Source organism: Mustela nigripes, chromosome 1 (assembly GCF_022355385.1).
Source record: "Mustela nigripes isolate SB6536 chromosome 1, MUSNIG.SB6536, whole genome shotgun sequence".
In the NCBI taxonomy this organism is placed as follows: domain Eukaryota; kingdom Metazoa; phylum Chordata; class Mammalia; order Carnivora; family Mustelidae; genus Mustela; species Mustela nigripes.
The window spans coordinates 236,987,883-237,011,969 of NC_081557.1; the positions used below are offsets into that span (position 1 = coordinate 236,987,883).

General features: G+C 43.2%; 1 protein-coding gene across 20 annotated transcripts in view; it reads left to right on the plus strand.

Annotated features, from left to right (window-relative positions):
• The window catches only part of LIMCH1 (LIM and calponin homology domains 1), a 327,804-nt gene that overhangs the window by 218,099 nt on the left and 85,618 nt on the right, over nucleotides 1-24,087 (plus strand). For 13 of the 20 annotated variants that reach the window (XM_059383076.1, XM_059383225.1, XM_059383068.1 and 10 more), the window contains exons 4-7: nucleotides 8,396-8,502; nucleotides 13,741-13,771; nucleotides 15,752-15,862; nucleotides 23,064-23,259. In XM_059383076.1, the coding sequence (XP_059239059.1) occupies nucleotides 8,396-8,502; nucleotides 13,741-13,771; nucleotides 15,752-15,862; nucleotides 23,064-23,259 (445 nt within the window). Of the gene's footprint in view, nucleotides 1-8,395; nucleotides 8,503-13,740; nucleotides 13,772-15,751; nucleotides 15,863-22,480; nucleotides 22,677-23,063; nucleotides 23,260-24,087 lie in introns of those variants that run through there. The other 7 variants (XM_059383197.1, XM_059383166.1, XM_059383176.1 and 4 more) reach the window with 2 other exon arrangements.

Here is a 24,087-nt window from a genome sequence, read left to right on the forward strand (position 1 = left end):
TCAGTAAAGTCCTTTTTAATCAGAACGTCTATTCATTGATGACTGAACAGTTTTCATTCTGATAGAAGTAAATACCATAACGGAAAACCTCCATTGTGCCGAACATTGTTCTCTTCTGAGCACTTTATGTGTATTTTCTGACTTAACTTCACACAGGGCCCTATGATATGATGAGTGTCCCCATTTTTTATGGTCGTTCATTCATTCCATGAATATTTGTTGAATGTGTACTTATCATATACCGGAGATTGTTTTAGGTAATATCTAAGTAAGAAGAAGAGCAGCGCAGAGTTGTGTCTGCCGAGAGGGAGAGTGGTAGAGATGAGGTCGGAGAGGTAGTGAGCAGCAGGTTCTATAGGGCTTTGGAGGCCATTTTGAGCATTTGTGCTTTTAGAAGAGGAAACTGAGGCGGGGACCGGTTAAACAACTTGACCATGGCTATGTGGCCAGGAGGCGGCAGCATGGGGACTCTGGAGGTGACACTGCAGCATTTGGCCCTGGACATACAGGCTCCCTGAACAATGCTCTTGTTTGGCTTCCCTGGCCATGTTACCTGGCTCTTCTTCTACTCTCATTTGCTTCTCCTCAGTCATAACGGGCTCCTCAAATCTTTAGATATTGGCGTTCTGGATGGTCCTGTTTTAGTCCCTCCTTTTCTGTCTGAACTCCCCTGAGCAGTATGATGCCCTCCCCTCCTTCTGCAACAGGCATGTCCTTCCTGGTAATTTCTAAACCTGCATATTCCCGCGGAGCTTCCCTACTGAACTCCAGACCCAAATATAAACTCCCAAAGGGCTGTGGTTCTTTGAATATATGTTCCAGACTTTATCATTTCTGAGTCTCATAAATCTCCCCCTCCTCTTTTCCTTCAGATGGTCTCAATGGCTAAAAATCTCAGCATTGCCTCAACCCCCTCCTCCTCATCGTTCTCTACTCTCAAACCCACTCAACTGCCAAGCCAACAGGGCTGCTCACAGTTGCCTCCTTTTTTCTGTTCTTACAGCTTCTGGGTGAGTTCAGGCTTTCCACATCTCTCCCTGAGCTCTTGTAATAATCTCTTAAGGGGACCCTGTCCCCTCTACCCAATGGATCTCTCCCACTACCACTGGACACAGTCTCTGTAAACTAAGGTCGGATCCCCAGACTCCTTCTGTCCTTATCAACTGGCCTTAATTATCCATCACCTAGACAACCGTCCAGATCCTTCACAGAGCTCCCACACACGCCTCTAGCTCCCCTCTCGTGACTTTCTTCCTCTCCCCAGCTTTTCCTTCTCTCCCTGCCACCCGCCATGCTTCTGCTCATTTCCCACCCATAAATTACTTTCTGCTCCTTCAAGCAGTTACCCAGCTGCCACCTTCTGGATCAGCCTTCCCCAGAATCTCCCCTCTTCCCCCCCCAACCCTCCCGTCTCAAGCAGAACAAGCCACCTCCCCATGGAAGGCCTGCTATCCTCATTAAGCAGCCCCGGCAAATATAAATGCATTGAAAGTCTGGTCAGTGCTGATTGTTCTGGGCACCTGCCAGCGGCTGGAGCTTGACTGGAACCTATACAGGCTGGGAGAGCAACTGTGAACACAAGGCAGGTACAGGAAATCCCCAAATTCTATGAATTGCGGGGTAGGTTCCTGGAGATCTTTTGGTATTGTATTCCTTAAGTCCTGAATTTTGTAATGCCTTTTCTGCTAAAGGCAGTTTGTTTGCTTCAAATGTAGAAAACCTAACAAAAATCCCGTTTTTGTTAAAAAAAAAAAAAAGAAGAAGAAAGCCTTATAGATAGAATAGAAAAGTAACAGGAGTGTTTTTGATTTCCCAAAAAGATTTGATCTTCTCTGATATGCTTGCAGATCTTTTTGAGCTAGCCTAAAGATTTTTAAAGCAAATATGTATTATATCTATATATTATAGAAAACGTATTAAAATAAGAAAATCGGCAGATATAATTCCAGTTTGCATTTTGATATCTCCACCTGGTCTTTTCATCTATCGAAACAGAAAATTATAGGGATGCTTTTTATATATGGAATTTTAAATACCTGCCATGTAGGCGTCTGGGTCCGTTTGAAACACAAAGGAGCCTTGCCTTCATTTTCTGTGAACTCCAAATCCACCATCCTGTTGACCTATCCCTACTGGCTGTAAAGGAAAGAAAGCCAAGGGAGCTGCTTCCCACGTGCCTGGTTTCCCTAGAGAACCATTACGTGCTAGAGCCTTCCCCTGAGACAGAAAGCTGCATGCTGTTCCAGAGCGGATCAAGGAGACAGAGAAGTCCCTTTCCGATTGGAAATGACAGCTAGAGAAAGGGAGAGGTAGCCACGGGTCCTTGCCTGCCATGTGAAGACAAATGGGAGAAAGGATCTGGCCGTGGCATGTCTCAGGGTTACACGGATATGAATGGGTGACCCATCCTCCTCCCGTCCTTCCTCCCGTCATACTACTTGGGGCTGAAGAAGCCTTTTCTGTGGCCTCTGGGATCCTGCATCCTACTTCAGCCAAGAGGGCTGTTGCTTGGCTTTTCTTAGTACTTGTGCTTTCCCCCTGGAATGTTGTTCTGCTCATCAGGTGGGTTCATAATAGAATTAATACTCCCTTTCAGGTACATTTTGGACTAAGTAGGCATTTGTGGTTCTGGGAACCGCCAAGCAAAGATAGATGATTTCCGTGAGATAATTACCAATGAGCAACTACCTTACAAATGGACTTTTGGTACACAGCTTGTGAGTAAATTTGAGGCAGCCCGTAGAAAAGTGCTGAGCTGGCAGCTAATAACAGTAACTGAACAATCACAGTAACTAAAGTTTTTAAATTTCCTTTCCTTTTTTTTTAAAACCATTTCCCATGTCATTGGCAAGAGCTATAAATAGACACTGTATCTGTTTTTCGTGGAAGGTGCTGATGTTGGGCTGTGTTGTTAATCTAGATCTTCTGTCGTTCTGATGTCTCTGAAAGGTTGATGGCACCCCCCACCTTTCAGATTCGGAATCTGGAGGATCTGAAAGGTCAGGGACGATGCCCAAGGCCACAAGGTAATAAATGGTTGAGACTGGAATTCTAACCGGAGATCTTTGTACTCCAAAGCTGTTTTGCTGAATCCCTTGATATGTGTGTTCTTCTCTCACTTCCACTGTCTCCCCCCCCCCCATTTTTTAAAAAAGATTTTATTTATTTATTTGACAGAGATCACAAGCAGGCAGAGCAGCAGGCAGAGAGAGAGGGAGAAGGAGATTCCCTGCTGAGCAGGGAGCCCAATGTGGGACTCGATCCCAGGACCCTGAGACCATGTTCTGAGCCGAAGGCAGCCACTTAACCAACTGAGCCACCCAGGTGCCCCAGAGGGAGAGAGAATCTTAAGCAGGCTTCTCACCCAGCATGGATCCTGTTGTGGGGTTTGATCTCATGACCCTGAGATCCTGACCTGAGCCCAAATCAAGAGATGCTCAACTGACTGAGCCACCCAGGTGCCCCTCATTTCCACTGTCTAATTGGAAGGCAGACCTCTGTTTAGGGGTGTCTTGAACAAATCCAGCTATCTAATATATCATGGACATTAACCCAGAGGATAAGACACTTTGGTTGTTGAGTCTTTATTATTTCACATACTTGAATGTCAGCTCCATGAGGATAAGGAACTTATTTTTTCATTCTTGTCTAGTCCTTAGAACGCAGTACTTAATTTATTCTAAATATTTAGTGAGTACCTACTTAATTCCAGGGACAGTGCTGTACTCTGGAGGTAGAGACCATTCTGGGCTTGCCTTCGTCTTGATTTTGAAGCAAGAAAAGAAGGTGGCAAAGTACAAGGACCTTTTTCAGAGAAGAGGCCCTGGGGAGGGCGGAGAGCACAGGCCTTAACCCCCGAGCCCTGAGGAGTGTTTTCACGCACAGAGCAGGCCCACAAATTAATGAAACGGGAAGCCACTGAAGCAGGATCGAGGAGGAATGTGTACATGGTAGTTGCGCAAGCAGCAGTATGAATGGGCATGTTAGTATGGGTCTAGCCCAAAATGGACTCTCTTAAGAACTTGATGTTAAGCATCTGGGTTGAACTGAGACTCAAGTTACAGTCCTTTTAGGTTAGCTAGAGGTGGTAACTTTCCATCAGTGTTGCTGGGGCATTTACCTCAGTGGCTTGCAGTAGTCGTCCCTGAGGCAACCATTATTCTCTCCTTGAGTTTCACGACACTGGGCTTGCCAGCCATGTGATGTCGTTGAATACGCTTCTACAAAAAAAAAAAATTTTTTTTAAGATTGTATTTATTTATTTTTAGAGAGCGAGAAAGAGAGTGCGAGTGGGGGCAGGGACGGGGAGGGAGGAGAGACTCCCAAGCAGATCCATGCTGAGCAGGGAGCCCGACACGGCACGAGATCTCACAACCCTGAGATCATGACCTGAGCCGAAACCAAGAGTCTGATGCTTAACTGACTGAGCCACCCAGGCGCCCCATGCTTCTACACATTTAAAAAAACCTTCTCTTCAAACCTTTTTTTTGGAAAGTGTTCAAAGGTACAGAGAAGTTGAAAGCGTGACATGATGAATCCCTGCACCTCACTCTCCTGGAATAGGACCTGTGGGCCAAATCCAGCCCAGGGCCTGCTTTTGTAAATAAGACGTGTCAGAATATACCCGCTTTCATTCATTCACGCATCGTCTGGCTACAGTGACAGAATTGAGTCATTCTGACAGAGACCATTCCAGGCCCACAAAGTCATATTTACTACCTAGGCTTTCACAGGAAAAAGTTCACCAATCCCTAATTTAGATTCACCAATTGCTAATATTTTGCCATATTTGCTTTGTCTCTTTTTCCATGATGGGTAAACATTTTCTCTCTCTCTCTCTCTTTCTTATATGCACATACCCTTATTTTTTCCCCCTGACCATTTGAAATGGTCACAGGCATTATGATAAATTGCCCCTAAATAATGTATATATTTGCTTAAAAATGAAGGCCTTCTCTTATATAATTGCAATATCATCATCATCCTGCCTGAGAAAATTAACATGCATTCAGCAATATCATCCAACATACAGTCTGCTTTTAAAATAGATGTTTATGGCCTTATATTCCTTTTTGCCTCTAGGATCTAATTAGAAGTCATCAGTTACATTTGGCCCTCATGTCTCTGTCCTGTCCAATTTTTTTTAATGACATTGACTTTTTTGAAGAGTCCCTTAAAAACTTTTTTTGAAGCCTTCCTAAGTTTTAATAGGTTTGTAATACTATGATAATGAGAGCTAATATAATGGTCATTGTCGTAAATCAGTGACTTTCACTTCTCCTCCTGCGGGTTTGAGACGTGTTGTACTGCTTGGCTTCTGGAGCTAACACACTAAGATGTGGGTTTTGCTTCGAACTGTAAATGTGGAAAAATCTCAGTGCGAAGATCAAGGCAGGTGGGAATTTGCAGGATGCATTTTATGTAATTAAAGGCACAGTCATGTTTACCTACTCTGGCTGCTGCCCCTGTTAGCTCTTGCCTGTGGAGCATTTTCTTCTGGTTTTCTTCTTACTGGGTCTGGCTCCCGTCCAGTGTCATCAGGTTGCAGAAAGGGGCTAGCAGGAGACCTGAAGTTCCTTAAATCTCCCAGTCCGAAGTGTCCAGCCCAGCAGGCAATATGGCGGTTGCAGTCTGTGTGATGAAGATAGGGTGGTACTCGAGGGCACATCTGGGAGGGCGTAAGGGAAGGGCACCTGCTTGCCTTTCTTAAGGAACTAAGGTACCACAGTCACATGCTTCTTAAGGGTCTCCAGGCTGATCACAGGTTAGTCCTATTGTGAGCCCAGACGACTCCCAGAGAATACCAAGACCCGTCCATTGTTTTCCTCTGGGAAAGAAGCCCTCAGAGCTCACAGACCCACCAGGAAGACAGTTGCCTGCCATGGAAGAGATGCACGTGAGCATCCAATAAAGCTCTGGACATGTGTGAGGGTGGGGGGAATAGAAAAAAAACTTCAAGGAAAAATTTGATAATTTTAAAACACACGAAGTAATTGAAGGAGAGCCTGACCGGGTTTGGCTAACTTCACACTATGACCAGCTCCTTGTCATTCTCCAAGAGGGCTTGTGAGTGACCTGGGTCTTGTGACTGCTGAAGAAAATCCAGGGACGCAGGAAAAACATGGGAAAGAAGGCATTCTGGGAGGGACCACCCTCCATGTGGACGGGGGTGAGATTGTGGTCTGTCCTCATGGGTTCCCCTGCCTCCTGTCTGAATCCCCTGAAGTCCTTCATACCCTTTCCCTTCCCCTGTGCCTGCCCCCAGCAGTCTGCTTCTGCTGCAGATCTGAGCATCATTTCTCAGATTACAGCCCCTCTCCGATTTCCACAGCCTCCCTTCTGGGGCCGTCAAGGCCCTCTGTGATTAGCCCCTAACTTCCTTTGGTGCCAGCCTCAGATTTGATGCTTCCATTTGTCTTATATACCATTTGTTGGCACCTCCATCGTTTGCTGGCTGTTTGACCTTGAGCAAGGTGCTTGACTGTTCTGTGCCTCAGATTGTTCACCCATGAATGAGGATGATAGTAAGTGCCTACTAAGTGCCTACCAAGGTTGTATAGGATTACATGAGTGAGCATATATAAATCTCTTGGGGCAATATTTGGCATATAACACTTATATAAAGGTTAATGATTTATTGCTATTACTCTTACTGTTTTGTGCTTGTGTTTATTAATTTTTTGTTGCTGCATAAAAAATTACTATAAGCTTAGAGGCTTAAATCAACATCCATTTCTTATCTTAGTTTCTGTAGATCAGAAGTATGGACATGGCATGACCTTTGCTCAGAGTCTCAAGGGGCTGAAATCAAGGTGATCGTGGGGGCTGACGTTCTATCTGAGCTTCCAAACCTCAGATAGGTTTGGAAGCTTATGTGGGTGTTGGCAGAATCCATCTCCTTGCAGCCATAGACCTCTTGGCCACCAGGAATTCTATTCACTTTCTTTGAAATCCTCCCCTGATTATGTCAGGCCCAATCAGATAATCTTCCTTTTGATTAACTCAGAGCCCACTGGTTAGCAAGGTAATCACAGAGTGGTACCCATCACATTCACAGGTCCTACTTGCTCTCTAAGGGAGGCGATTATGCAGGGTGCATACGCCAGGAAGCAGCGTTCTGGTCATCTTAGAATCTTACCTGTAGACTGGGTGATTGGGAAATACCATGCCTTTTGTTTGCTTTGTCGCACTGTGCTTGCATAAGTATAGGATTCAGTAACTATCACCATCATTTCTGATTTTTGTAGCAACTTTCTTAGAGTTTTCAAATGGATTCACACAGGTCTGGCCCTCCAGGAGCCAATCTTTATTATTCTTCTCTGACTGATGGGACCAGTTAGCTGTTGGAAGCCTTCTAGAAAGAGGACAATTAGGAACTTGCAACCCAGCAGGCTGCTGCTAATACCCTGGTGTTCCAAAAGAGTGACCCACAGTTGTAATCCCTTCCAGAGCCATCTGCTTTTTCTTGACTCCCAACAGATGAAGGGCAGGACCCTTAATTCTCAGTTGTGCCTGATACCTGCCAGTTCAAAGAAAATATGTACCTGCTGGAGAAAATGTTCACTCTGAAAAGGTCTTTTGCATTATTTTCCAAAGCTTTCCTTGCTCCTCTTTCCCCCCTTCACTATTAAGTCTAAATTTTCCCAGTCTAATTTTTTTTTCCCCATTTAACTCAATACATAGTCCACAGAGAGGTATTATCACTCAAAACCTGCTGATAAAGAATATATTTAGAGGGACACCTGGGTGGCTCAGTTGGTTAAGCCGCTGCCTTTGGCTCAGGTCCTGATCCCAGCATCCTGGGATCGAGTCCCACATCGGGCTCCTTGCTCAGCAGGAGCCTGCTTCTCCATCTGCCTCTGCCTGCCACTCTGTCTGCCTGTGCTTACTCTGACAAATAAATAAATAAAATCTTAAAAAAAAAAAAAAAAGAATATATTTAGAAAGGTCAATCTAAAGAACCTGTTGATGACATTTGGCTACTAAAACCAATTTTTGAAAAAATACATTAGTGTTTGAACCAAGCTCTAGCAATAAGACATGGACAAAACTTGGAAGTTTTAGGGGCTCCCTGGCTATGAGTACTGGCCCCCCAAAGATGCGATGTTATGCTTTACAGTGATATTTTACTTGCAGTTTTATACAAATGTGTTAAGGTAAAGAGGAAAAAATGAATTGGGCATGGCTGTGGTTTTAGAAGATTGAAAGTGTCTGTTTACCTTGGCATATCCTAACCAAGTATGATTTTATTATCCAACAAGCCAAAAGTTAGATCTGACTCTTGCTGTCATGATGACTGACATCTGTCTGGTAATTTGAACTATTAAAGAGGAGGGGCTGGTTCATAAAGATAATATAAAATAACATAGACTTGGATTTCTTTTTTCCCTTTTAGGACAATATCATCTTGTTCTTAAGAGGTTGTAAAGAGCTTGGCCTTAGAGAATCTCAACTTTTTGACCCTAGTGACCTACAGGATACGTCCAACAGAGTAACAGTCAAGTAAGTAACACGATATTTATGTTTAAGCGAAACCTAGTTATGGTTTGATTTGTAGCTTTGTGATAATGTTGTAAGGGCTAAGAGGCCAAGTATTGGACATGTCTAATAAAATAAAAATGTGAAGGTAAAAATCGGGCTTTCGAAACAAGACACAGTGGCCTTCCCTCCGTGTATAGCTTTCATTCAGGTCAAATGTAATTTCTTTGAAATGCGAAAGTCACACATAGAGAGTTAGAATGTTAAAGAGGAGAAAATTGTTAAGTGAGACTCACTGGAGGGAGAGGCAAGAGAGAAATATGCACAGAATCTGTGTGTGTTAGACAGAAAGCCTTCATTCACTCAAGTTGGGCATTTGAATAGGCTCTTGGAAGCCTGCAAACTTGGTAAACAGATCCAAACTGTTTATTATGCAAAGAGGGCAATAGATTATGGAGGAATTGCTTCCTCATTTACATTTGTAACTGTTTTCCCATATGTCAGTGATCGGGTTCTTTGAAGATGGATCATTGGCCATTTGACTGTTGTTGACTGTGTCTACTCACTGAGCCGTGTTTGCGGCCAAAGAATTTTTGGGAAAGAATGGCACAGTGAGAGAAAAGCCAATGTGTTTCTCTGGAAGAGAGTCGCTGTTGACCAGGGTAGAGAGAAGAAAGGCCCTTAGGAGATGGCGGAGACGACTTTACGTTATCTACAAATCCTTCCCACTCTACACGTTTCATACGAAACATGTTCCACTTCAGTCCGATAATATTGGGCATGAACATGCCTTAATAATAAACTTAATTACGTAGAGAGGGTCTGTGGATTGGTGACACTTCTTTTGATCACTTTTGGGTCATTTGATCATGGAGGTACAGAAAAGGGAGAGAAGCCAAAATTCAGAGCTCTTAATTTGATACTCTTTGCCAATATTGATTGGGGGGAAAAAATGGAAACTACTGCATGAAATCAAGTTAGTTTATATTGGAGTTTATGATTCATGACTGGGAATAAGGGAGAGTCAGCCGTGACTGATTATATAAAAATCACACTTCTCTGTTGTAAATGTGCCTTTAATATTTCTCCTGGAAAAATTTTACTTAGCGGCAAAAATAGAATACAAATTATGGCATTCAAATATGGAAAACCACCATAAACTTCATTTTTAAGATATTTACTTATTTGTTCATTTCAGAAAGCATGAGCAGGGGGAGGGGCAGAGAGAGAGGGAGGAGCAGACTCTCCACTGAGAACGGAGCCCTAGGACAGGATCCCATGACCCTGAGATCATGACCCAAGCTGAAGTCAGATGCTTAATCCACTGAACCACCCAGGCACCCCCACCTCATTTTTCTTTTAAGTTTAATTTTTTTATTTGACACACAGAGAGAGATCACAAGTAGGCAGAGAGGCAGGCAGGTGGGGGGTGGGGGGGAAGCAGGCTCCCTGCTGAGCATAGAGCCCCATGCGGGACTCGATCCTAGGACCCTGAGATCATGACCTGAGCCGGAGGCAGAGGCTTAACCCACTGAGCCACCCAGGCGCCCTCCCCCACCTTATTTTAGACATCACATGCTCCAGTATTACTACACCTAAATCCAGTCTCTATAAATTACTCATTTTAGGAAATGGTTTCTGACTCATCTGATATTTATAGTTTCACTTGAGTGGCAAGTGACCAGAAACAATAATAACTATATGACATCATAACAATTAGTCACACACGCATTGCTTGGATAGTGGAGAAAAGTTTGTTTTGATGGTGTTGGCAGCTGCATTTTCCTTTTTGGGGGGAGCTACTCTAAATCCACATGTCCCTAAACCAGGAGAATTCTGAGGGAGTTTGGTTTTAGAAATTCAGAATTTATATTACCTTTATTGCTTATCTACAAAAAACTGGGCATTAGGAAATCAGCGATCTGGCTCCAATCTGCTACTCCCTAGGCATACAATCCTAAGCAAGTTCCTTTCCTTCAGTAGGGCTCTGGGTCTTCAACTATAAGACGGAATGGGACAGAATGCCTTCACAGGCATGATGCTACTTAAAACCTGCTCAGTGCACTGCTTGCTCAGATCTGGGAAGATGGTTCAGCCAACTTCCAAAGAAAAAGGCACAGAAAACAGCACAAAGAGGAGAAGTCCCTTAGACCAATGGCACACAGACACTGCCATGTCTCTATTACTCTACTGGCTTCTCCTTCTACTGTGTCTTTCCCTCTGTCATTTTTCTGTATCTTTCCAGCTGCATCTTTCTCCATCTCCTTTTCTTCCCTGTGCTTCCCTTTCCTTCTTTATCCTGTCTTTCCTTCTCTCGCCTCTTTTGGATTCTTTCTCCTCATTTTCTTCCTTTTTAGTTTTTCTTTTACTTGAGCATTATTATTTTCTTTCAGCAGTGCTTTTCTACCACTTTTCCCTATGATTTTATCATTTTTCATTCATTCAGTAACTATTTACTGAGCAGCTACTAGGTGTCAGATACTTTCTGGTCAACAGACAGAATGAACAAGATAGCCAATGCTTCCTGTTCACGTGTAATTTACATGCAGTGTCAGGAAATAAGTAATAAGTAATAAACAAGCAAATCAAAAAGATAACTGCAGGGAGTGATCAGTGCTAAGAAGGAGGGAAAAGATGGCGTGAAAAATGGTGACCATCACAATATGTACATAAATCACCGTGTGGTGTGTGCTTTTAACTTATACCATGTCGTATGCCAATTATATCTCAATAAAACTGGGGAAGAAGAAGATAGCAGTCCAGAAGTAGTCAAGTCAAGCCACTTCTCTGAAGAAGTGGCCTTTCAGCTGAAGGCTCTGGATGGAGACATGAGTGGAAGGAAGCAAGAACCAGTCATGGCAAGATCTGTAGAGCACTCAAGGCAGAGGAAGATCAAGTAGCAAGGCTGGCGAAGAGAAACAAACTTGATGTTTAAAAAGACAAGTATCTGGTGTGTTAGAAGGGTGATGAGCAAGAAGGAGTGTGGTGGGAGGAACAGTCCACAAGCATTGCAGGATGCCAAACCTGGATTAATTATGGAGAAAAATGTTCATTTCACAGTTTGAGTATCTAGAAGAACATAAGGAATTTTACATCCAAGTTATGCCATAAATTCATTTATAGTACTGAGAAAAACATCTCTAGTTTCAGTGACGGGCAGGGCACGGAATACACTCTTTCTTCACAACTTTTCTGTAAATGATCCTGGTTTCGTTTGGCACCAGACGGGGGGACATTTGCAACATATGTAGACTTCCTAGCCATGGTAGAGTAAAGTCGAACCACTACATTCTTCTGCTTTACCCTCTGAGAGCTGAGCAGAACATTCGCACAGATAGAAAACATCCCACTGACCCCAGGAATTAATAGTGTAAGCAATAAGGTCTAGGGGTAAATCCCACAGAGCAAATGTTGATGCTTCCCTGCTATTGTTTTTATTAAAAAAAAAAAATCTCTTTAGTTTAGCTTTTATTGTAGGTAATTTTTCTTTAATTTTTGAGAAGTAACTTGAGTAGACTGAAGGAAAAGAGGAAGGGAGGGACGGACGGAGAGGGAGAGAAAAGAAAGAAAGAGAAAAAAGAAAGAAAAAGAAAGGAAGAAGAGAAGGAGGAAAAGAAATAGAGGGAAAAGCTGCAGATGATTACTGCATGTGTAATTTTGTGAACTCTACCTGTAATGGATGCCAGATGACCTTGGTGGGAAATGACAGCACAATTCAGAAGGGAATGCAACAAGTATTATTCCAGGGAATTGAAGCAATTGGATGAAAATGAGGGAAGGTTTTGGATTGCTTCCGAATATGTCTCTTGAAAAATTTGGAAGCATTTTCATGTAATTGGTTGTGAGGTAGAAGTCATTCAACAAATATTTTGTGAGCTCCTACTATGTGTCAAGCATGATTTTTTTTTTAGAACAGGGTCACAATTTTAGTCCATGAAGTTTTATTATCAATGCAGAAAATGTTTATGTTCCTTATTCTTAATTTACTTTTCACTGAAATTTCAAATCTTTCATAGATTTCTTTTTCTTTCCATTGGGATTTTTGTAAGTTAAAAAAATCCTGGCAAATATCCAGCAGATAATGCTATATTTTTTTCTGTTAAAAATAGTAAACCTGATGAAAATAGAGCTACCCTATGACCCAGCAATTGCACTACTGTGTATTTACCCTGAAGATACAGAAGTAGTGATCCGAAGGGGCATGTGCACTGAAATGTTTATAGCAGCAATATCCACAATAGCCAAACTATGGAAAGAACCTAGATGTCCATCAACAGATGAATGGATAAAGAAGATGTGATATATATATATACATATATATATATATCACAAACAGTGGAATACTATGCAGCCATCAAAAGAAATGAAATCTTGCCATTTGCAAAGACATGGATGGAACTAGAGGGTATCATGCTTAGCGAAATAAGCCAATCAGAGAAAGACAACTATCATATGATCTCCCTGATATGAGGAAGTGGAGATGCAACATTGGGTGTTTGAGGGGTAGGAGAAGAATAAATGAAACAAGATGGGATCCGGAGGGAAACAAACCGTAAGAGACTCTTAATTTCAAAAGTACCACCAACTAGCTTTTTTTTGTTTGTTTGTTTATAGTTTGAGAGTAAACATTCGTGTATTTTTAAGAATGTGTCTATTCAAATGTGTCTATTCAAACGTAACACACATATTTTCCTCCTTATGGCTAATTCCCAATACTGATTTATATCCATGGCAGATAGGAACAAATATTTGCATAGAGCTGCATCTTCCATGTGTATTTTCAGGTCTATTTTATGAAGTTTTAGACCATTTTTAAAGGTACTAGTTGTGCGAAGCTTTTGGAAAATGTAGTCAGATTCCGATTTGACAGTGGGCTTTAATCAAGGCGCAAATTTTACTTTAAACAGTTGAGCTTCAAGAATACAGATATCAAGTGTTCCAGTTTTCTGTGGAATCCTTCATTTTCCAGATGTTACAAAGCATTTGTCTTTTCACGGGGCATTTTGGAAGTTTAATTCCATCCCGCCCTTCTACATTTTATTTATTTATTTATTTATTTTATTTATTATTTTATTTATTTATTTTATTTATTTATTTATTTTATTTAGTACCTGAAATCGCTAATCATGGACCTTAGGGAAAATACTATATTCTGCAGATTTCATTACATTTGTTGGCTTTGCATACATCTTAGAGGTGTGTAAGGGATGATCATGAAGCTACTGCCATTCTGACCAGATTTTTTTCTTCTTCCTTCTTTAGGAGCCTTGATTACAGTAGGAAACTGAAAAATGTAAGTGTTTTGACTTTGCTTTTCAAAAAGTTTTTCCTCCTCACTTTGATGGCTCAAGGGTAAAATGTAGCTCCTAGCTCCAGAGACTGTTATATGGGCTTGTTTGGAAGAGTTCTCCGCAAATGAGTAGAGGTGTCCCGGATGGAACATTCGAGCACTGTGACAGAAATACCAAATGTAGATGGGGGAGGTCTCTCTAATAAGGGCTCGTTCTAGAAGCAAAGAAATGAAAGCTTGCCCTCTATAATTCCATTGTTTAGCCACAAGATGATCTATCTGTCTCAGCACGAACATCAGTTCCTTTCTCTCAGCTGGCACTGGTGGGGTTAGTAAATAAAGCAGTTGGGCACAATTTTTTAGGGAAAAGATCAGCGTGATATAAATCGTGTTGACTGTCATGGGCCTGCACTTTTTCTGGGTTTTTTTTTTTTTTTCCTTATTAAATGTTTTGTTTTTATGAGCACTTCCCCAAAATCAACTTTTTGGAGTTGGATCTTATTTTCAAAGAACAAGTAGTTATCTTTTTATTTTAAGTTTAAATTAAGGAATGTAAAAAAATGACCTCCTATATATAAAATTTAAAATTGACTGCAACCGACCTCTCCTTTTTTAAATTTTCAGGTTGCTGTTACATTTGATTGACAAATACATTCTTGTCTTCCTTTCCTCCCTCTGTACAACTAGGGATATATGCCATTTTTCATCATGCAGTCTTAAATCAGAAAACCCATAATCTAAAACACAACACAGTTCTATGTTGTTCCTGTTACACCTTCCAAAATGGCCTCGCACTCTTAGCACACATTAGTTATTTCACGGTCCTAGTTAGCGTCCTGCCATCTGGAATTGTCTCTTCTCTGGAAATTTATTTGTAAGCGAGCAATGTTAAAAAGACTTTCTGGAAGTCTTGAAGGATTCCTGAAGTGCGATTTTCCCACAGAGGTAGAAAACCGAATCACATCGTAGCATTGATACCCATAACCATATTTTGGGTGTGTTCCCACCTGGAACCATGTACACATATCTTTCGTGATCTAGCACGTGGAAGGCAAGTACAACAAGCACTTCCCTCCTGATTGAAGCAATAAGACCAAATGTGAAAATAAAATAATAGCTTTTCCGTAAGCTTCAGATCCAAAGAATTCAGCTTTTAAGGAGCTCACCTTCAGCCTTCTGGGCTTCATGGAATAATCACTGTAAAGAGCATTTGGTTTTGTGCACAAATTTTTGGAAAGACAGAAAAAAAAATGACCCAAGGACTGTAGCTTCAGACTGTTGAACGTTCATGGACATTTGTAAGCATCCAAGGTTATCTAATTGGCAATAATTTTGTCCAAGCTGAAAATTTCCCATCTCTGAGGAGTGGGAATCTGACTCTCCCCCAAAGTTAGGTGGCTAAAGATCGTACTTTGGATTACATTGTTTCTTCTGATTTCAATTAGATACATGGTGGTGTTCTTGTGCTATGAATCACTAATTAACCTGGATCTCTGCTTTGAGGTTTTGCTGATGGACTTAGCAGGATAGTTTGACTTAGCATTTCTGTGCCCACAAGTAGGAATTGCAAGCCTTTAACAGCACTTCTTTTGGAAGGAACTGACAATCTATTTCATGCTCATCTAAGTAAAGAGCCAGAGTTTCTGAAAATTTTTGCAAACTTTATTACAGAAAAATGAATTTGGAGAATTTACTTTCCCTTCTTGCTGTCTTAGAGATCATTTTCTTACAACCAAACTTTTCCTAAAAGTGGAGCTTTATTTTAACTACTGAATCATGTGTGTGTTGACTGATAGAGCATTGGATTCTTATTAAAATGATTTTACATTGAAGGGGTACCTCATGGTTGCTGGGTTTTGTAAATCAGTGTTGCACATTCTCTCCTTTCTGCTTTGCTCTTAGTGGTGCACTGTTGATTCCTTAGTTTAAAAGTCATTCTTGAGGGAAAATTCTCCTGCTCTAGTGCCTGGTTTTGTTTTGCAGGTATTAGTTACCATTTATTGGCTGGGAAAAGCAGCAAATGGCTCTGCGTCCTATAGCGGCACGACGCTGAACCTGAAGGAGTTCGAAGGCTTGCTGGCTCAGATGAGAAAGGTAACTTGACTTTTCTTTATCCCAAGACATTAACAAAGGATGGGAAATCAACACATTCACTTCCTTTTTTTTTTTTTAAGATTTTATTTCTTTATCTCAGAGAGAGAAAGAGAGATAGTATAAGCATGAGCTGGAGAGGAGGTGTGGAGGGAGTAGGGCATGGGAGGTGGGGGAGTTCACAGGGAGAAGCAGACTCCCCGTGGAGCAGAGACACCCCCCCCATGTGGGACTCGATCCCAGGACCCCAGGATCAAGAGCCAAAGGCAGATGCTTAACCGACTTAGCCATCCAGGTGCCCCACAATTTGCTCCTTTTTAAGATCCTTACAGTTCAGTGTGGTGAAACTGCACAGACCGGAGACTTCCTGCCCTCAAGGAAAGGATTCCTCTTACCAATGCGGTCTCTGCCTTGAGTGTCCCAGGCCCACCTGAACTTTCATAGCCTTCAGAGAATGGAAGGTCTGAGTTCTCTCCGACTTTAATTACAAAAGAGCAAATGTAATCCATCAGTATGTGGCTTTGTATGCCAGAGAGCTCTGCACTTGTTTTCTTGGGCAAATAAAGCCCGAATTAAACAATACAGTATTATACAAAAATGAAGACTTGCTCTGCATTTGTCCTAAAGGTCATTTTGCTTACCCGTCAGGGCCCTGGTGTGGGTGAGGTCATGTCTGCCAAGTTCTTGTCTGGCCATCCACCCTGGACAGGCGCTGACGAATTAGAGATGAATTAGAGGCATTCTCTCTGGAGATGTGCACTTTACAGCTATTGTATTCGGGTGACCTGGAGATTCAGAAAATATTTTTTAGAGTATTTAAAGCTTTATTTGTTTATTTGGTTATGGGAAAGAGTAAGGTAGGAGTTTGTCAAAGAAACAAACCCCTACCTTACTCTTACTCTTATGATACAGTGGGATGTATCATGTGTCCCTGCCTGTGTGTTCCTTTTTTTTTTTTTAAGTATTTATTTATTTTTTTATTTTTAAAGATTTTATTTATTTATTTGATAGAGACAGAGAGAGATCACAAGTAGGCATAGAGGCAGGCAGAGCGAGAGGAGGAGGCAGGCTCCCTGCTGAGCAGAGAGCCCAATGTGGGGCTCGATCCCAGGACCCTGGGATCATGACCTGAGCCGAAGACAGAGGCTTAACCCACTGAGCCATCCAGGCACCCCTCCTTTTAAAAAAAAAATATATATATATTTTATTTATTTATTTATTCATTTATTAGTTCTTATTGATTTTTTTTTTTAATTTTTCCAGGGTTCCAAGATTCATTGTTTCTGCACCACACCCAGAGCTCCATGCGCTATGTGCCCTCCTTAATACCCACTCACCCAGCCCCCCACCTCCTCCCTTCCCATACCCACAGTTTGTTTCTCAGCGTCCACAGTCTCTCATGCTTCGTCTTAAAAGCCCTTCCTTACAGTCCCTTTCTTTGCTAGATCCCCTTGGAACCTCTTTCATTCCCGTCATGGACAGTCCCTCGCACCACTGGCCCAGCTCCTCTGTACTCTGAGCGGCTGTGGTTCCTTCAGCTCCCCTTCTGTTGAGACCATACTGAGCTAATCCTTGTTACATCAGCTGCCTTGAAATGACCAGTCGTTGCTAACAGCTGTTCCCTTTCTTTAAGGAACGTAGTACAATCTCACAGGACAAGAGCGAGTACTCCGTATCACCGAACACAGCTGGCTTCACTGGATGGCCAGCTGTCGTACTCCCAGGGCTCTGAATCAAGTAGAGAGTCCTTGACCTGAACTTCACAGATAGAGAGATCCAATGCCTGGAGATACTAGTTTATCTGGAATAGATATTATCTCATTTTATCCATTAAAGTTGGGTTTGACTGGGACAGACAGAAAACTCTAAATGTGGCTTAAATAAGATGAATTTTATTTTGAACTCACATAAAAGAGGTCTGAACACGAGCAGTGGGCAGGAGATCATCAGGGACCCAGGGTCCTTCTGTCCTTTGACTCCAACATCCTCTGTCCTTGGGTTCTCAACTCCCACCATGGCTGTACCAGCTTTACCTGTCATATCCACAGCTGAGCCAGGAGAGAGGCAGGATGAGAAGGACCTCTGCCCTCCCTTTAAACACGTGTGTGCTGAGTCATACATTACTCCTCTGCTCACATCCTATTGACCTAAACTTGGTTACCCATCCCTACCTACCCGCAAGGAAAGACTTGGGAAAGGTAGACTGTATTTCAGCTAAAAACTTGGGTGTTTTCACTGGGGAAGAAATGGGGAGCAGATATTGCGGAGATAACTAGAATTGCTTCGGCACAGATACAGGCTGTAACAAATTCGGAATGTAAATCTTTTCTTTCACGAAGGAAACTAGCCAGAAATATTTTATATTCATTTTTCTAGTGAGAGAAATGTATGTAAAAAAAAAATGATCCACTTGTAGGGGTGCCTGGGTGGCTCAGTCAGTTAAGCATTTGCCTTTGGCTCAGGTCATAGTCTCAAGGTCCTGGGACCGAGCCCTACATAGGGCTCCCTGCTCAGTGGGGAGACTACTACTCCCTCTCCCTCTCCCTCTCCCCCGTGCTCATACCTTTTCTCTCTCTCTCAAAAATAAATAAATTAAATCTTTAAGAAATAATTTAAAAATCTTCAGCTTGAAACATGTGTAGAGCCCTTAGCATAAGCGTCTGGCAAATAATGGGTATTCATAGCAGGTTGTTGTTGCTATATGCCAAAAAAAGATCTCTGAAAGCAAAGTGACAGTGGCTTTTCAGTAAGCCTGGATATGTCAGAGCAGGTCTTCCAGCAGAGGGGACACTAAAGTGAAACAAAGGGGCATAACTGTGAGAACATTGAGACTGAAGGAAGAATCATGGGGACTACGGAGGCCTTAGAATCTCGAGGACTAGAGCTAGAAAATGAGCAGTCTAGGTTCTTCCATTTTATGTCTCTTCCTCAGCTCTTCCTACCTCTCCTTGAGATTGCCTCGCATCAGCTGCCAACAGCATCTCTAGGATTACCTGATTCTAGCTCCTTGCCCAGAAAGGAAGAGCATTCTTCCTTCTAGGCCCAGCTGTAAAATTCCTAGGGGTGTACTCTAGCCCAGTGTGGGTCCTCGTCCCAAACCAGTCTTTGCGACCAGGGGTAATGGGTACCATGATTGGCCTATACATTACCGTTTCAGGAGGTGAGGGGTATTAGCTAGAACAGCGGGGTAGAGGGGGGGGGGTTGAGATGGGCAAGGACAGATCTCTGCCTAAAACAACAACCAACGTCAGCTTCTCTTCCTTTAACCTGCCTTAGTTTTTCATAATACTTACCACCCAACTTTGTATTCATTTATCAGTTTTTCTGTTTATCTTTTGTCTTTCCTGCTAGAACACAAGGCCCTTGAGGACAGGGTATTTATTGGTTTTGCAGAATGTTGTGTCCCCAGCATTAGGACCGTCTCGGACACATAGAAGGTGCTCGGTAAATATCTGAGCAGTGAATACCTTCCCCAACCAGAGTGTGGCAGGTGCAGATAGGTCATCAGACTGGAAAAACAGAACCCTAAAACACTCCAGAATAGGATTTAGCCACTTTATAAATCACACAGGAAGCAGAAAATGTTGAGCGGTAACACAGAAGCCGGTGGAGTTTCTCAGATACTGTAAGTCACCCAGCAACCTTCGCTGGTTCTCATTATCTCTGACAAAGAGGGGTAAGAAAGGGACAGATGAGTGAAACAATCCAAAAGCACCATAGATGTTGCTAGTTCTCACCACATTCATGAACACACGTTTACTACAACAGCGAGCAGTTAGCACACTGGACAGATTTGGGTCTTGTCTCCTATCCCTAAAGTGCTCCCTGTAGAAGGTGAAATGCTCCTGGGATCCTGGATAAAAAGCATCGATGACATAACTAGACCCCACCAAAGGAGAATTTAGACCACACTAGCCTTTGTGCTGGTTTATAGCTTTTGTTCTTCCCCCAAAATCTTAACTTTGGGTGACTTGAGGGAACCCGGTCAAATTGCCCGTCTGGCTGATGTCCCCGTCTTTACTTCTGGCTGAAGAACCAGCTTCTTGCCTCAGAAACCTGAGGTTCTAAGGGACCGGATTGGCCAAGGGGGACCACGGGTGGCCTGTTTTTCGCTTTTCAAACTAGCCATGTCTTTCGGCTTCCAGCTCTTGCTTGATCCGCGGTTTTACTCTTGGCTTTCTACACAGTCGTGAGCAGAATGGCTTTTCTGTTTTTCTTTCCCATAACAAGCTGTGAGAAAGCAGCTGAAGCTCCAAAAGACATGTTGACTTTTTCTTTCTGTCTGTTCTCTTGTGGGTTTGTAGTACGGGTGGGGAAGACATTTGGGCCGCTGGAGGAGCATTTCTGATTATTATTATTTTCTTGAAAATCCAGTCTTTCACGTTGAGCCAAGCAGCTCCTAACACTGTGTCATTTCTAGACATAACCAGTGGCCTCGCTCTGAGGATCTGCCCTCCCTGATGGGAACCCAGGCCCAGGGCATCTAGTTATGGGGCACAAATGGAGAGGGAGATAGAAAAGGATCAGTGCATATATAGTTTGTGTCCTTAACTACATTCGTAAAATCTGTGTGATACGTGTTGACATTTACATATCCAAACAAATACATGGAAATAGTTATAGCCCACAGCTAACACTTTTTTTTTCTAAAAATTTTATTTATTTGACTGAGAGAGATCGCAAGTAGGCAGAGAGGCAGGCAGAGAGAGAGGCGGGGAAGCAGGCTCCCCATTGAGCAGAGAGCCCAACGTGGGGCTTGATCCCAGGATTCTGAGATCATGACCTGAGCCAAAGGCAGAGGCTTTACCCGCTGAGCCACCCAGGCACCCCACCATAGCAAACACTTTTTGAGCTCTTCTGCATTGGGCATTCTTTTGAATGCTCTCTGTATGTTAACATGGTTAACCCTCCCAGCAGTCCTGCAAGATGGGTGGTGTTATTAGCTCCATTGAACAGATGAGAAAACTGAAATCAGGCAAGAAGACTGAAATAACTTGCCTTAGGTCTTACAGATGATGGGAGGAGGAGACAAGACTTAAACCCAGTCAGGAGTGCTTCTAAGACCTGCCCTAAGCTTCTAACCTGCCCTAAGCTGCCTCTGTTTTGCAGTATTTATAGCTTGGTCAAGTAGGCATAAACAGCATTGAGGAAAGGGGCATGACGCAGGTTAGCATCGTTCACAGAACAAGGAGGCAGTGAATGTCCTGTAGTTGGAAGAGGTGATGCTGGCAATGGTGACTGTGACCACGCCAAAGATGACCAAACATTGGCAGGTTTTACCCTTCGGGATTTGGAGATGGAATCCTGTGTTAGAATCACAGTTTTGCTGCTTCCTGTGTGACCTCAGTCAAGTTACTTAGCCTCTCTGATTCTTATTTTCCTCTTCTGAAAAAGGAGGATGATGGTAACCACACCGTGGTAGGGTTGTGAGGATTAAATACCTGTGCAAAAAGTACCCAGTGTAGCCCTAGACACATAGTAAGTATTCGACAAGAGTGACCTTCATGTTTTTTAGCCATTTGGCCTATTCTTGGTGAATAAGTAACCCACGATTATAGCTTGCATTTCCAAAGAAATTAAACACAAAACCATATCTAATTCAAATGTATACCTTTCAGTTACTTAGTGAGTTCTTCCTTTTGCAGCTACTCAGGCCTGGCTTTTTGTTCATGTCCCAGTTGACTTTTAACCTAAAAGTAAACAACCTTAATTTCCATAACTGGAATTTCTGCCTTGCAATGGAGGGTCTAGAAGGCTGCACTCACCCAGGCCGTCTGACAACCTCATCTTCCGGGGCCCTCATCAGGGCCTCTGGTGGAGGCTGCAGACTGCTCCTCTCCGACCCGCTCTCCTGTCTCCCACTCCCTTCTCTCCAGGCAACCCCCCCACTTCCGCACCATGTTCCTTGCAAATTACAGCCACCCCAACCCCTCCAAATGCCTCCTGTGGGGAGAGTGTGTCAGGGACACTGGGGAGAATGGAGAAAACCAGCACAGGCTCCAGTGGGCATATCATTCAGTTCAAGCAGTTTCCAAAATTGCTACCAGGGAGAGAATATCTGTTTATTTTTCCTCTCTACCGGGAATGCGGAGGGGACCTTCCAGAGTGTCCCAGGACGTCCGGGGGGTGACATTCCAGTCTTTGCCGACGAGAGCGTGCCCCTCTGCCGGCATCCTCCGCAGCCCGGCTTTTAAGCGACAGTCTGGAGGAGATTAAATTGAGGTTTATCTTTGAGTGACCGGAGTTATTTTTGTTTTCACCAGCCCGGACAATTGTAATGAATGCTACGACACTGGCGGGAACAAGGGTTGTATTATAATAGGAGGGTGAGGATGGCTTTGACTGACCTTTCTGCTGCTGGGGTTTCAGTGTTTTAGTATGTGCTGCTTGCGCTGGAAAGAATTTATAATCACAGGCTGTCAAAGACAGTCATTGTTCTCCGTGCTCCGAACATGTGGGTCAGCCGCGAGTGCTTCCAGCTCCCCCAGCGCCAAGAGCTGGCCGAGAGCGAGAGCATGCCTGGATTCTTCTGAGGCATCAGGAAAAGCATTTTGCATATTTTTCATTGCCTTTTTTTTTTTTTTTTTTTTAACTTTCTGCCTCGGAAAGACAGCTCCCTTTCAGAGCAAGAATTTCCCTCCAAGGTAGCAGGAGACGGACGCGTGCTGCTCCAGGCTTTACAGAGCTGATTCCACAGCAAAAACACATGCTGTGTGCACTGGCCAGCTAGCCTAACCAAGAGCAGTTGTGCGGCCGAAAACCAGGGGCCGGGTCCCAGAGCAGGCATGCGGCTATGGATTCCGAAAGACAGGTCAAGGTTAAGGTTTTTGGGGTTTAGTTTGGGTTTTGTCGGTCACTGTACTCTTGTGACTCCAAACTTAATGAGCTTTTTTATTCTTCGTTCCTTCTATTTTTTTTCTTTTTTTTTAAACAGTAGGCTGGGAGTTACTTGGATTTTTATTTTTATTTATTTAATATCTTTTGAAATGTGCATGATCTTCTGTTCGGGAAAGTGGCAGCAGGAAGGGCAGAAGGATGAAATGCTGGCTTGTAGATGATAATCTGTGCCATAATTTTTTTCCATACCGACACCACACGCGGGATCTTTTGAAGTCCACCCGAGAGCCCAGTTTTCCTCGTATCGTAGGCTCTCCATCTGTTGCTCAAGTGTCTCTGTAATCCTTCTCGTTTTATTTCTGGACAGGAGACCGACGACATTGAGAGTCCTAAACGTAGTATCCGAGACAGTGGCTACATAGACTGCTGGGATTCTGAGCGCAGCGACTCCCTGTCTCCCCCTCGCCACGGCAGAGATGACTCCTTCGACAGCCTGGATTCCTTCGGCTCCCGTTCCCGGCAGACCCCTTCACCAGATGTAGTCCTCAGGGGAAGCAGCGATGGTAGGTTGCAGATGTCGTGCACTGCCCATCTTAGATTGGAACATCCACCCCCGTGGACAGAAGGCGGGCTCCATATCCACCTTGCTGGGACCTGGTAACTCTAAACTGGGAGGAGAGCAGTGTTTTTATTATTATTTCTCGTGGTCCTTAGAATTTGGCTTGGCTGCACCAGCAGTTTGAGTATTGCCTCAGTGAGCCTCTCTTTCCTTGGAAAATACGTTACCTCATCCCCCCCTTGGTCTCAGTGAATCAAGATGCCGCTGGCCGTTAGCTCATAAAGTGTGCTGAAGGTTTATATGCTCTGGGTATGAGGAAGGGAAGCATGTGAGTACCACAGGGCAGAAGTGAAAATGAAGCAATTTACAGCAAGCTGGAAATGCACTAGACACACTTAGGAAGGTGCTGGACCACGGGAAGCTTGAATTGGCCAGGTTTTGGCAATCTGTGCGATGCTTCTGATACCTGACCGTTGCCTGGAGCTGTGCGGGTGGCCCCCCAAGGTACACAACCCAGACTGCCTGTTTGTTCTGAGTCTGGGTTTGAGTTAAATCCTGTGGATTTTGTCACCTGTAAGGAATGATCATTTTTTCTTTAAAAATCTGTGGTCATGCAACCTGATGTAAATTTAATATGTATTTTCCAGCTGTTTATGTCACTTAGCTTGTAGCTTTGTACTTTTAGGAAGGGAAAATGGCTTGGTTCTGCATATATAAACTTGCAGGAAGGCACTAAAGCTGCTGGGGTATATTTTATTTGTTTCTATTTTTTTAATGCATTGCTTGATTGATGCTAATACTTCTAGACACTTACAGCTTATCTCTGAGATGA